The sequence below is a fragment of the Bufo bufo genome, chromosome 2, assembly GCF_905171765.1.
Source record: "Bufo bufo chromosome 2, aBufBuf1.1, whole genome shotgun sequence".
NCBI lineage: Eukaryota > Metazoa > Chordata > Amphibia > Anura > Bufonidae > Bufo > Bufo bufo.
Window position 1 is genome coordinate 97266176 of NC_053390.1, and position 13074 is coordinate 97279249.

General features: G+C 46.7%; 1 protein-coding gene across 1 annotated transcript in view; it reads left to right on the forward strand.

Moving 5' to 3' along the window:
• The window catches only part of CWC27 (CWC27 spliceosome associated cyclophilin), a 285436-nt gene that overhangs the window by 1625 nt on the left and 270737 nt on the right, over window positions 1–13074 (forward strand). The window contains exon 2 of the mRNA XM_040421330.1: window positions 6069–6165. Within this exon, the coding sequence (XP_040277264.1) occupies window positions 6069–6165 (97 nt within the window). The remainder of the gene's footprint in view (window positions 1–6068; window positions 6166–13074) is intronic.

The following is a 13074-nucleotide window of genomic DNA, read 5'->3' on the forward strand; positions in this document are numbered from 1 at the left end:
TATTTTTTTATATGTAAAAATCACAATCCTGGCACATAAGGGGGGCTGCTGGGCTGGCACAGACATAAGGGTGGATACTGGCTGCTGGAACAGACATAAGGGGGGCTGCTGGCACATATGGGGGGCTACAGGCTACTGGCACATAAGAGGGGCTACTGGCACATAAGGGGGGCTTCTGGCACAGACAGGAGGCTGCTGGCACAGACATAAGGGGGGCTGCTGGCACATAAGGGGGGCTGCTGGCACATAAGGGGGGCTACTGGCAAATAAGGGGGGCTTCTGGCACAGACAGGAGGCTGCTGGCACAGACATAAGGGGGGCTGCTGGCACATAAGGGGGGCTACTGGCACATAAGGGGGGCTACTGGCAAATAAGGGGGGCTTCTGGCACAGACAAAAGGCTGCTGGCACAGACATAAGGGGGGCTGCTGGCACATAAGGGGGGCTGCTGGCACATAAGGGGGGCTACTGGCACATAAGGGGGGCTACTGGCAAATAAGGGATAAGGGGGGGGCTACTGGCACATAAGGGGGGCCACTGGCACATGATAGGAGGCTACTGGCACATAAGGGGGGGCTACTGGCACATAAGGGGGGCTGCTGGCACATAAGGGGGGCTGCTGGCACATAAGGGGGGCTACTGGCAAATAAGGGATAAGGGGGGGGGCTACTGGCACATGATAGGGGGGCTACTGGCACATGATAGGGGGGCTACTGGCACATGATAGGGGGGCTACTGGCACATGATAGGGGGGCTACTGGCACATGATAGGGGGGCTACTGGCACATGATAGGGGGGCACTCAGGCTACTGGCACATGATGGTGGGGGGCTCTTATTACTGGCACATGATTGGGGGCATCTATGGGGGCACATCTTACTGGCACATGATTTGGGGGCACATCTTACTGGTACATGATTGGGGGGCATCTATTGGGGCACTTATTACTGGCACATTATTGGGTGGCACTATAGGGACATCTACATAGGCTGAAAAGAAGGGGTATTTTATATGGGGGCTCTGTATAGGGGCATTTTATACTGGGACACATTATGGTGGGTACTATGGGGAAGGGGGGAGAGGAGCACTATGGGGTCATCTACGGGGGCACTGAGAAGGGGTATTTTATATTGGCACATTATGGGAACATTAGCTCAACTGGGGGCATTACAAGGGGGTATGTTTTGCACATTATAAGGAGAATTATTACTACTGGGGGGGCTTTATTACTCCCCCATGGTATGACCCCCTAGTAGCAGCACCAGCCTCTCTCTGCTCTGCTATCCCTCTGCCCCTTAATCCTTATTATGAAATCTTTCTCATTAGGATAAAACCCATCAGCTCCGCCGAGCCCCCGGCCAAAGTGTGGAAGTGGCGTCCGAGATCCCCAAGGGGCAAGCCAAGTAACTGTAAGTTTTCATGTGAAATATATTTATGTTATACACACATAGCCTACACTGTGCCACACAATATACAGTATACCTCTACACTATGTAGGGGTTAGGCTCCATTTCACACGTCCGCAAAATGGGTCCGCATCCGCTCCGCAAAAGATAGAACATGTCCTATTCTTGTCCGCAGCTGCGGACAAGAATACAGGGAGTGCAGAATTATTAGGCAAGTTGTATTTTTGAGGATTAATTTTATTATTGAACAACAACCATGTTCTCAATGAACCCAAAAAACTCATTAATATCAAAGCTGAATATTTTTGGAAGTAGTTTTTAGTTTGTTTTTAGTTTGTTTTTAGTTTTAGCTATTTTAGGGGGATATCTGTGTGTGCAGGTGACTATTACTGTGCATAATTATTATGCAACTTAACAAAAAACAAATATATACCCATTTCAATTATTTATTTTTTCCAGTGAAACCAATATAACATCTCAACATTCACAAATATACATTTCTGACATTCAAAAACAAAACAAAAACAAATCAGTGACCAATATAGCCACCTTTCTTTGCAAGGACACTCAAAAGCCTGCCATCCATGGATTCTGTCAGTGTTTTGATCTGTTCACCATCAACATTGCGTGCAGCAGCAACCACAGCCTCCCAGACACTGTTCAGAGAGGTGTACTGTTTTCCCTTCTTGTAAATCTCACATTTGATGATGGACCACAGGTTCTCAATGGAGTTCAGATCAGGTGAACAAGGAGGCCATGTCATTAGATTTTCTTCTTTTATACCCTTTCTTGCCAGCCACGCTGTGGAGTACTTGGACGCGTGTGATGGAGCATTGTCCTGCATGAAAATCATGTTTTTCTTGAAGGATGCAGACTTCTTCCTGTACCACTGCTTGAAGAAGGTGTCTTTCAGAAACTGGCAGTAGGACTGGGAGTTGAGCTTGACTCCATCCTCAACCCGAAAAGGCCCCACAAGCTCATCTTTGATGATACCAGCCCAAACCAGTACTCCACCTCCACCTTGCTGGCGTCTGAGTCGGACTGGAGCTCTCTGCCCTTTACCAATCCAGCCACGGGCCCATCCATCTGGCCCATCAAGACTCACTCTCATTTCATCAGTCCATAAAACCTTAGAAAAATCAGTCTTGAGATATTTCTTGGCCCAGTCTTGACGTTTCAGCTTGTGTGTCTTGTTCAGTGGTGGTCGTCTTTCAGCCTTTCTTACCTTGGCCATGTCTCTGAGTATTGCACACCTTGTGCTTTTGGGCACTCCAGTGATGTTGCAGCTCTGAAATATGGCCAAACTGGTGGCAAGTGGCATCTTGGCAGCTGCACGCTTGACTTTTCTCAGTTCATGGGCAGTTATTTTGCGCCTTGGTTTTTCCACACGCTTCTTGCGACCCTGTTGACTATTTTGAATGAAACGCTTGATTGTTCGATGATCACGCTTCAGAAGCTTTGCAATTTTAAGAATGCTGCATCCCTCTGCAAGATATCTCACTATTTTTGACTTTTCTGAGCCTGTTAAGTCCTTCTTTTGACCCATTTTGCCAAAGGAAAGGAAGTTGCCTAATAATTATGCACACCTAATATAGGGTGTTGATGTCATTAGACCACACCCCTTCTCATTACAGAGATGCACATCACCTAATATGCTTAATTGGTAGTAGGCTTTCGAGCCTATACAGCTTGGAGTAAGACAACATGCATAAAGAGGATGATGTGGTCAAAATACTCATTTGCGTAATAATTCTGCACGCAGTGTAGGCATTTCTATAGGGGTGTCGGGCGGGTGTGTTGTGGACCCGCAATTTGCATAAAAAAATATATAAATATATATATATATATATATATATGGTGAGACGGTTGCAAGTACTCTTCTGATATGATTTTATCGAGCAGTTTTTTTTGGGAAGGGGGGGGGGGGGGGGGGAGTTTTTTTGACACTCGCACTGTGCACACGTGTGCTGCTGGAAGTCCGGCCCAGCCCCATTGCACTTGTGAAGAATACCAATCTATGTCTCCTAGAATCTATCAGTGAAAAACGCATTGCTTTCGGATATTTTCAGTCTTTTACACGAGCCCCATTCATTTCTATGCAGCCAGGGCGGAGTGAAAAGTGCAAAATATAGAACATGCTGCGAATTTTCCTGAACGCAAAGATGCTACGTGGAAAACAACGCCCATGTGCACAGACCCATTGAAATGAAAGAGTCAGGATTCAGTCCGGATGCTCTGCGTTCACTACACGCATCGCATCTGGATGGAAAACTCACTTGTATGATAGAGGCCTAATTATAGGAGACTAAAGGCCCCTTTACACAGGCCAACAATCCGAGCAATGATCAGGAAGGAGTCTTCCTAGAAACGCTCGTTCCCAGTAGTTGACCTGTGTAAAGGTGTCACCGATCATAATCGAGCAAACGCTCCTTTATCGGGTGGAAGCATCGTTGGTGCAACACCTAAATCATATACGTATATGGAACCATTCATTTCAATGGTTCCGCAAAAACTTTGTATGCATTCCGTTTCCGTTTTTCCGTTCCGTTGAAATATAGAACATGTCCTATTATTGTCCGCAAATCACGTTCCGTGGCTCCATTCAAGTCAATGGGTCCGCAAAAAAAAACAGAACACATACGGAAATGCATCCGTATGTCTTCCGTATCCGTTCCGTTTTTGCGGAACCATCTATTGAAAATGTTATGCCCAACCCAATTTTTTCTATGTAATTACTGTATATGCCATATGGAAAAACGGAACGGAAACACAACGGAAACAAAAAAACGGAACAACGGATCTGTGAAAAACGGACCGCAAAACACTGAAATAGCCATACGGTAGTGTGAAAGAGGCCTAAAGAAAAAACAGCTGCCCATAGTCAAGGGGGGTCATTTACAAAGACCAGCTATTTATGCCAGCATTTTACTCCACTTTTGATTTGCTGGTGAAAGATGCATCTAAATTAGGGCTCATTCACACGAACGTATTTTCTTTCCGTGTCTGTTCCATTTTTTTTTCTGCGGACCGTATGTAGAACCATTCATTTCAATGGGTCCTCAAAAAAAACAGAAGTTACTCTGTGTGCATTCCATTTCTGTATGTCCGTATTTCCGTTCCGCAAAAAATAGAACATGTCCCATTATTGTCCACATTACGGACAAGTATAGGACTGTTCTATGAAGAGCCAGCTGTTCCATTCCGCAAAATACGGAAGGCACACGGATGTCATCCCTATTTTTTTGCGGATCCATTTTTTGCGGACCGCAAAACTCATATGGTTGTGTGCATGAGCCCTTATAACAAGGCGTGTGCCTCCTCATAATCTAGGCGCACCTTCAGCAGTTGCGCCTGGAGAAAAAACTAGTCCCTAGCTGAAGTAGTTTTTTTGCCAGCATTTACACTAGGCATAATTGTTGGTAAATTTGTTGAGGATGAAGTCCCGAACACGGCGCAAAATACCTGTGTGACATAAAATCGCAAAAAGATGGTTGCGCAACATTTTTACGCCAAAAACTGGTTTGTAAATGACAAGCGATCGCTCGTTTCCATGTAGCTCTCGCCTCCTCTGATGGAAAATGAAGTAATCGTTCCGGATAATTGCCTAATGTGTGTAATCATGTAAAGCGGCCTTATAGGGGTTGTTTCATCTTGGACATTGGGGGCATATCGCTAGGATGTGCCCCCAATGTCTGACAGCTGTGGGTCCCACCTCTGGTACCGGCAGCTATCCTTACGACAGAGCACGCACCGTGGATGCGCAGCCTTCCTCCAATAATTTCTATGGGAGAGTCGAAAATAGCCGAACGATGGCTCAGATATCTCCATCAACACCTTAGAAGTGAATAGAGCGGTGGCCACGCTTGCGCAGTGCGCTTCCCATTCATTTCAATAGGACTTTCGAAAATAGCCAGCACGCTCCTTAAAGGGGTTCTGCACTTTAATTTAACTGATGATCTATCCTCTGGATAGATCATCAGCTTCTGATCGGCGGGGGTCCGACACCCGGGACCCCCGCCGATCAGCTGTTTGAGAAGGCAGCGGCTTCTCACTGTTTACCGCCGGCCCAGTGACGTCACGACTAGTATCAACTAGCCTGGGCGGGGCTAAGCTCTGTTCACTTGAATGGAGCTAAGCGCCGCCTACGCTAGTTGATACTAGTCGTGACGTCAGTGGGCCGGCGGTAAACAGTTATAAGGCCGCGGCGCTACTGGAGCGCCGCTGCCTACCCAAACAGCTGATCGACGGGTGTTCCGGGTATCGGACTCCCGCCAATCAGAAGCTGATGATCTATCCAGAGGATAGATCATCAGTTAAATTAAAGTGCAGAACCCCTTTAAGGATAGGTGCAGGTCCCAGAGGTGGGATGCGCATCTGTCAGACAATTTCCAAGATGAAACAACCCCTTTAACGCTCCAGTACCTCTGTACCATAAATCTGCCGATACTAGAGTTATACAAACTATGATAATATTGTAGCGTTCATTTGCAAGTGACCAAGACTGACATTTTTAGTCAGTGGACCATGGGTGAAGGTCATCTCCTCCAGATCCCCACGTTTTATTATGCTTCAGACCCCCTAGAATACGTTGTGACTGGGATGGCTGCCTTTCTTTTTAATCATTAGAGGTTAGAAAACTTTCCACAATACTTCCTGTTTTCTAGGTTTTACTGAAAACAACAGCTGGAGAGATTGACATTGAATTATGGTCCAAAGAAACCCCCAAAGCTTGTCGAAACTTTATTCAACTTTGTTTAGAAGGTAAGAAATATGTGAGTATGTATAATGTATCTCCTTTGCTCAAGAAGTCAGAGTTTATTAGAAATCGTATCCGTAATCAGAATATGGTTCCTTACAGTGCGGTGTTACCTTTGTAAACCTGAAAGGGAGTCTGTCACCAGGAAATTCACTGCCTTGTAGGTCTAGCTCAGCTGAATGGAGCGATAACTTATGGTCGGTGGTAGCGGAATCCATAACGGGATTCTTAGATAACCTTGTGCTCCGAACTTGAAAACACAAGTTTGCTCAACGCTAGTAATGATACCTTTCACTTAACGATCTGTTGCTTCATTCTGGAGAAAAAAAGGACTATAAGGCTCCATTCACACACCTGTAGTGTGTTTTGCGGATCCACCGATCCGCAAAACACGGACACCGGCAATGTGCGTTCCGCATTTTGTGAGGATTGGGGATTACATGTGGGGATGTATCGGGAAAGCAGGTCAGAGATGTAAGGAATTCGCTGGGTAGTAGCGGTCAGCTGAACATAACTATATTAGTGCCACCTCACTGCGTTCCGCTGTTATTGAGAAAAAAATCCTGCTCCTAGAGGCTCCGTCCTCTCTGCAAACGGATATCATTTGTAGACTGATCTAGGGTTGGACGATATCAAAAATATTCCCACGATAACGATATTAAGAAATTTATCGCGATAACGATATATATCGCGATAAATGCCCATTTCGAAGAAAAAAACACTTGGGGCCACAAGGAGACGTTACACTGTATGGGGCAGCCACAAGGAGACGTTACACTGTATGGGGCAGCCACAAGGAGACGTTACACTGTATGGGGCAGCCACAAAGAGACGTTACACTGTATGGGGCAGCCACAAAGAGACGTTACACTGTAAGGGGCAGCCACAAGGAGACGTTACATTGTATGGGAACAGTCACAAGGTGACGTTAATTACCGATACCAATTATAACAATTAAATAAATAACACATTTATTTTGTGACCACTGACTAACCAAAAGTCCAAAAAACAGCCCCCAGCCTCTGATCAGCCCCCTCTGGTAACTCAACCCCCCCCCACCCCCCCCAGTATTAATCATTGGTGGCAGTGGCCACAGGGTCCCCCTCCTCTTCCCCCCCCCCCCCCATCATTGGTGGCAGTGGCAGTTCCGATCGGAGTCCCAGCAGTGTAATGCTGGGGCTCCGATCGGTTTACATGGCAGCCAGGAGTCGCGCTACTGAAGTCCTGGCTGCCGTGGTATGTTAGTGAGCAGCATTATACTCACGTGCGCCGTGGCCGCCGGTCGCTCCTTCTTCTGTCTGTGCGGCGCATTGCTAATGCTTATAGCATTAGCAATGCGCCACACAGACCTATGAGAAGGAGCGACCGGCGGCCACGGCGCACGTGAGTATAATGCTGCTCACTAACATACGATGGCAGCCAGGACTTCAGTAGCGTCTTGGCTGCCATGGTAACTGATCGGAGCCCCAGCATTACACTGCTGGGACTCCGATCGGAACTGCCACTGCCACCAATGATGGGGGGGAGAGGAAGGGGAGGGGGACCCTGTGGCCACTGCCACCAATGATTAATACTGTGGAGGGGGGGGGGCGCACTGCCACCAATGAAGAGTCAGAGACTGAAGAACATTCCCGGCACCCGACCACTGAGAGGACGCTGTGATCCGCACAATTAACCTGAGGGGCTAATTGCGCGGATCACAGCGTCCTCTCAGAGGTCGGGTGTCGGGAATGCGAGTCACAGGATTCCTTCCCCCACGCCGAACTGCTGAGAGCGCCGCCGCAAGTGGCCAGCAGGTATCGGGGACATTTGCACGAGTACAAGTACTCTGCAAATGTCCAGTATCGGTTCATGCTGGGGCGGGCGGCCGCGGACGCAGATAGAAGTGGTCAGCGCACATGACCGCTACTATGACGTCACGAAATACCGCGGTAATTGGGAAACAGCGATATCGCCATATCGCCGTTTTTTTAATACTGCGGTATATCGTGATACCGGTATATCGGCCAACCCTAGACTGATCCGGATGCGGATCCGTCTGACAAATGCATTGAAATTCCGGAACCGTCTCTCCGGTGTAATACAGAAAAACGTATACACTATTTATTTATTTTTTCCGCATTTTTAAAGGTCTGTGCATATGCAAATGAGCCTCCAGGTGCAGGGGGCGGGGGGGGGGGGGGTGTTAGAGGCTCCGTTCTCCCACCTCTGGCCGTGCCCTGATACTCTTGATTGTCGGGGCCAGGCAGTGTTGGCCTTCACTCGCTGCGCTGAATACTGAAAGGAGAATTCCACAGGAGACAGAGCCGGCAAGCGGAGACCAACGGTGCCTGGCCCTGTCAATCAAGTGTAGCAGGGCGTGGCCAAAGGTGGGAGAACGGAGCCTCTAGCAGCAAGAGCAACGCCCCCCCCCCCCCCCCCCTGCTCCTACAGGCTAATTGCCGTTGCCGGAACTGCCTGCCGGATCCGGCAATCCGTATGCAAACAGATATCATTTGTAGACTGATCCGAATGCGGATCTGTCTGACAAATGCATTGAAATTCCGGAACAGTCTCTGGTGTCATCCAGAAAAACGGATCCGGTATTTATTTTCGCATTTTTAAAGGTCTGCACAGACCGGTAAACCGGATACGGTTTTCCGGAACACTTGGTACCGCATCCGGCATTAATACATTTCAATGGGAATTTTGGCCAGAGAAAATACTGTAGCATGCTGCGGTATTTTCTCCGGCCAAACACCGTAAAGGGACTGAACTGAAGACATCCTGATGCATACTGAACGGATTGTTCTCTATTCAGAATGCATTAGGATAAAACTGAAGCGTTTTTTTCCGGTATTGAGCCCCTGTGACAGAACTCAATACTGGAAAAGAATACCGCTAGTGTGAAAGTACCCTTAGTTTTTCAGTATTTAAACATATAAAATCTATACATATGTGGTATTGTTGTAATCGTACTGTCCCAGAGAATGAAGGGCACAGTTTTGCTGCATGGGGAACGCCGTAGGGACAAAACCCGTAAAACTGTGGAGGAATTGTGTTTTTGTTTTCCAAATCCACCCCATTTGGAATTTTTTTCCTGCTTCCCAAATTTGCCATTTATTTGCTCACCTATATATACTATTTGCTCATCACCTATATATACTATTTGCTCACTACAATATGTGGGTTGTACAACCAATCAGATTAATACTCGATTTCACAAGCACATCTCGGATGTTCCCCATTATAAAACTCAGAATGTATCTGCAGTCAGTCTGCATTTCACAATATCGCATGGAGGTGATACTGCTGCATTAAAGGCCCAAGGAGTGGAAAGGGTTACCCCACCTGTCAGATGGGCTGATCATAGAAGGAAGCTTCTTAACCGAGAAGCTTTTTGGATGTTTGAACTAGGAACCTGCTGGCCTACCGGTTTAAATAAAAAACATGATTTGATCCTGCAATAATAATAATCAATCTCCCGCACCAAATAAGGCTTTTTCTATCAATTGTTTTTTAGTAATTTTAATGGGATTTTTTTGTTCATGTTCACGTTTTCTTTCACTAGTTTCTATGTCTTTTAATCACGTGATTGTGTAATCCCTATGGATTGGTGAAACAAGGGTATATAGGAAGTAGTACTTTTTGGTAACGTTTGTCATGAGTAAGGACCGGCAATTCATGGTCCGAAACGCGTAGACCATTTACCTTGCATTTGTCTGGATTTTTATACCGCATGAAATAAAGATTCTCTTTTTTTAATGGAGCTGGACCCACGTCGTCTTTCAGATTATCCACGGCTATGTCCAAGCCGATTCCGTGCTCCTTACAGGGAAGCGGGTGAGAGCTGCCTTTTTTTCCCTCAAAGTTCTTAATATTAAATGGTAGCATTAGAAAGTACAACTTGTCCTGTAAAAAAAAAAAAACAGCCCCCCCCCCTCCAATATGGATACGTGAATGGAAAAATAAAAATGGTATGGCTCCAAGAAGACTGGGAAGAAAAATGAAAACGCAAAAATGAAAAAACCTCCGGTTTCCTAAGGGTTAAACAGTTTACCAAACTTACAATCTGTCCTCAACATATCCCAATATTTATTCACTGTTTTCTTAGTGCCGCATGTCTAATTGTATTTTTTTTTCATTTTTCTTCCTCACTTCTCTCAAATCTCTCCTATCAATAAGGCCCACTTCAGACCCTGCAATCTCAATCAGTCTCCTGGGATACACTCGGTCAGTGAGCATCTTACATTATTTCTTTCTATTACTCTGCTACTAAGGATCACTTATAGCAATTTGCCTAGCTCGAGTAAACTGACCTTTTGGTATCCCATGGAAGACCTGAGGTGCATGATGGCTGGAAAGCAACAGAAGGTTATTTCGGTCAGATGGCTTAGACAACAAGAATGTTTCAAATACAGAGCCTTACGTCTTATCCTGACATCAAGAAAATTGATGATTTTCCCCTCCCCCCACGACAGCACCTTAGAGAGATGGCTCCGCCCCCAGGACAGGAAACCTGCAGCATAAAAAGGTGGCGCCACTCTCCCACCTCAGTGAGGTTTCCTGTCCTGGTGCGGGAAGCCTGCAGTTCGGGTTTGTCCTGACCTGGAAGCCCCGGTAGTTATTGGAGGGTCAGTGACAACAGTATTCTTACCTGCCATAAGATTCCTCTCCCATAGGTTTGGGGCTGAAGGGATAGAAGAGAGCCGCGGCGGTCAGGAGTCCGCAGCAGGCAGAAGGTGTCGGTCCCTCAGGTGAGGACCACCCCACCGTAGCGAGTGTGGCCAGAGGGCCCCAGCAGAGCGCAGACCAGCCAGGGCGCCACCGGACGCGGGTGCATAATGATGACGTCATCCAGGAAGTCGATGCGTTCCACGGCCGTGCGCTTCCGGTCAGGTGACCGGAAGTTGGGCATTTTGGCGTCTTCAAAAGCGAAGCAAGGTATGGCAGCGATCCGGAGGGGTCGGAGTGAAGTCCGGTGATAGACAGCAGAAGTTCTGTCTCGGTGGTGTCCGTGGCGTGGTGGGTCTGCAGGATACAGTGGAGCTCTCAGGTGAAAGGGGCACTCTGGTGGCACATGGTAATTGTTTGCAGTGTCGATTGTATGCAGGGTTGCCTACTATAATGGAAGAGGAAAGGAGGTCTGAAGGCGCAGACATTGAGATCCTGCCACCGGTATTGTGAGTTCTAATGTTTGGTCCTTAAAGGGTTAAGGCTGTTTCCTTAGATATGGGTATGTTTCCTTTCCGTAGACTGTGCCTAAAAAAGTGGTGGCCAAGAAAAAGAATAAGAAATGCCCTATCTGCAAGTGTTCGCTGACATCTTCGTATGCTAAGAAGCTCTGTCAAAAATGCATTGAAAAAACTGTGGCGGAAGAGACTCCGGGTATTCTGAGGGATTTGAAGTCTTATGTCCGAGGTTAAAGTGTCCCTGAAAGCTGGAAGAAAGAGGAGAAGAGCGGTGAGGCAGGAGTCTGATGTGGAGTCCGAAGACAGCGAGTCTCATTCTGTGGATGGGGACTCTGATGATTCCTCCTCTTCAGAGGATGAAGCGAGAGAAAGAAAATTCCTATTCCCGGCTGAAGATATGGACAAATTACTAAAAGTTATTTGATCTACCCTGGAGTTAGAGGACCCCAGGGAGGATAGATCAGTGGAGGATTCCGTATTTGAGGGTCTGAGGGAAATGAAGCGTAGATGTTTCCCAGTTCACAAGTCTATTTTAGCGGTAGTAGAGAAGGAATGGAAAAAGCCGGATAAGAAGCCATTTATTTCAAAGACCTTTAAACAGAAATACCCCTTTGAGGAGGAAGCATCTACCTCCTGGGATAAAGCCCCAAGACTAGATGTAGCTATTTCAAAAATTTCTAAGAGATCCTCCTTGCCTTTTGAGGATATGGGTTTCTTAAGAGACCCTTTGGACAAAAGAATAGATTCTTCACTTAAAAGTACTTGGGAGTCTTCTGTGGCTGCGTTCAGGCCTGGTATAGCCGCCAGATCAATGTCTCTGTGGCTAGATAGACTGGAGGGGCAGATCAGGGACAGATGTCCTAGGGAGCAGTTGTTAGCATCCATACCTACTTTCCAAAAGGCTGCAGATTTTATTGCGGAGCCCGAGCCGCATCCCTTTCTAATTCTGCACGCCGGGCCTTGTGGCTTAAAAATTGGAAAGGAGGAGATATGCCTTCGAAACTGAGGCTATGTGGCATTCCCTGTGACGGCCAATTTCTTTTCGGGTCAGAACTAGACTCTTTGCTTGAAAAGGCTGCAGACAGAAAGAAAAAATGTCCTCAGGAGTCCTTTACCCAGTTTAAGCAGTATAAACGGCCCTTTCGGAACCCGTCCAGATTCCAGAATAAAAAGCAGACGGGAGACCAGGGAGCAAGGCCTAGATCTTGGAATACGTTTTTTTTGTTCAGATCAGCCTCCGCTCGTGCGGAGAAACAGGGAAAACAATGACGCCATGATCCCAGTAGGGGAAAGATTAAAATTCTTCCTACCTGCTTGGGAAAAGATTGCAGGAAAATGGCTGGTGGGACTTCTGCAGGAAGGGCTAAAGTTGGAATTCATGAAATATCCCACAAAGATTTGTGATCTCGAGATCTTCTCTCGCACTAATGCAAGAAATAAAAAAAATAACAAACAAAAATGTGTTGATTCCTGTCCCAGAGTTGGAGGAAGGGAGAGGATTCTATTCTACTGTGTTCCTAGTAAAAAAAAAACAGATGGGTCATACCGGATGATTATAAGGGTTAACAAAGGGTTAACACCTAGACACCTAAAGGGTTAACAAAGTTTGTAAAATCGGTTTTGAATACCTTGAGGGGGGTAGTTTATAGAATGGGGTCATTTTTGGGTGGTTTCTATTATGTAAGCCTCGCAAAGTGACTTCAGACCTGAACTGGTCTCAAAAAATGTGGGTTTTTGAAAATT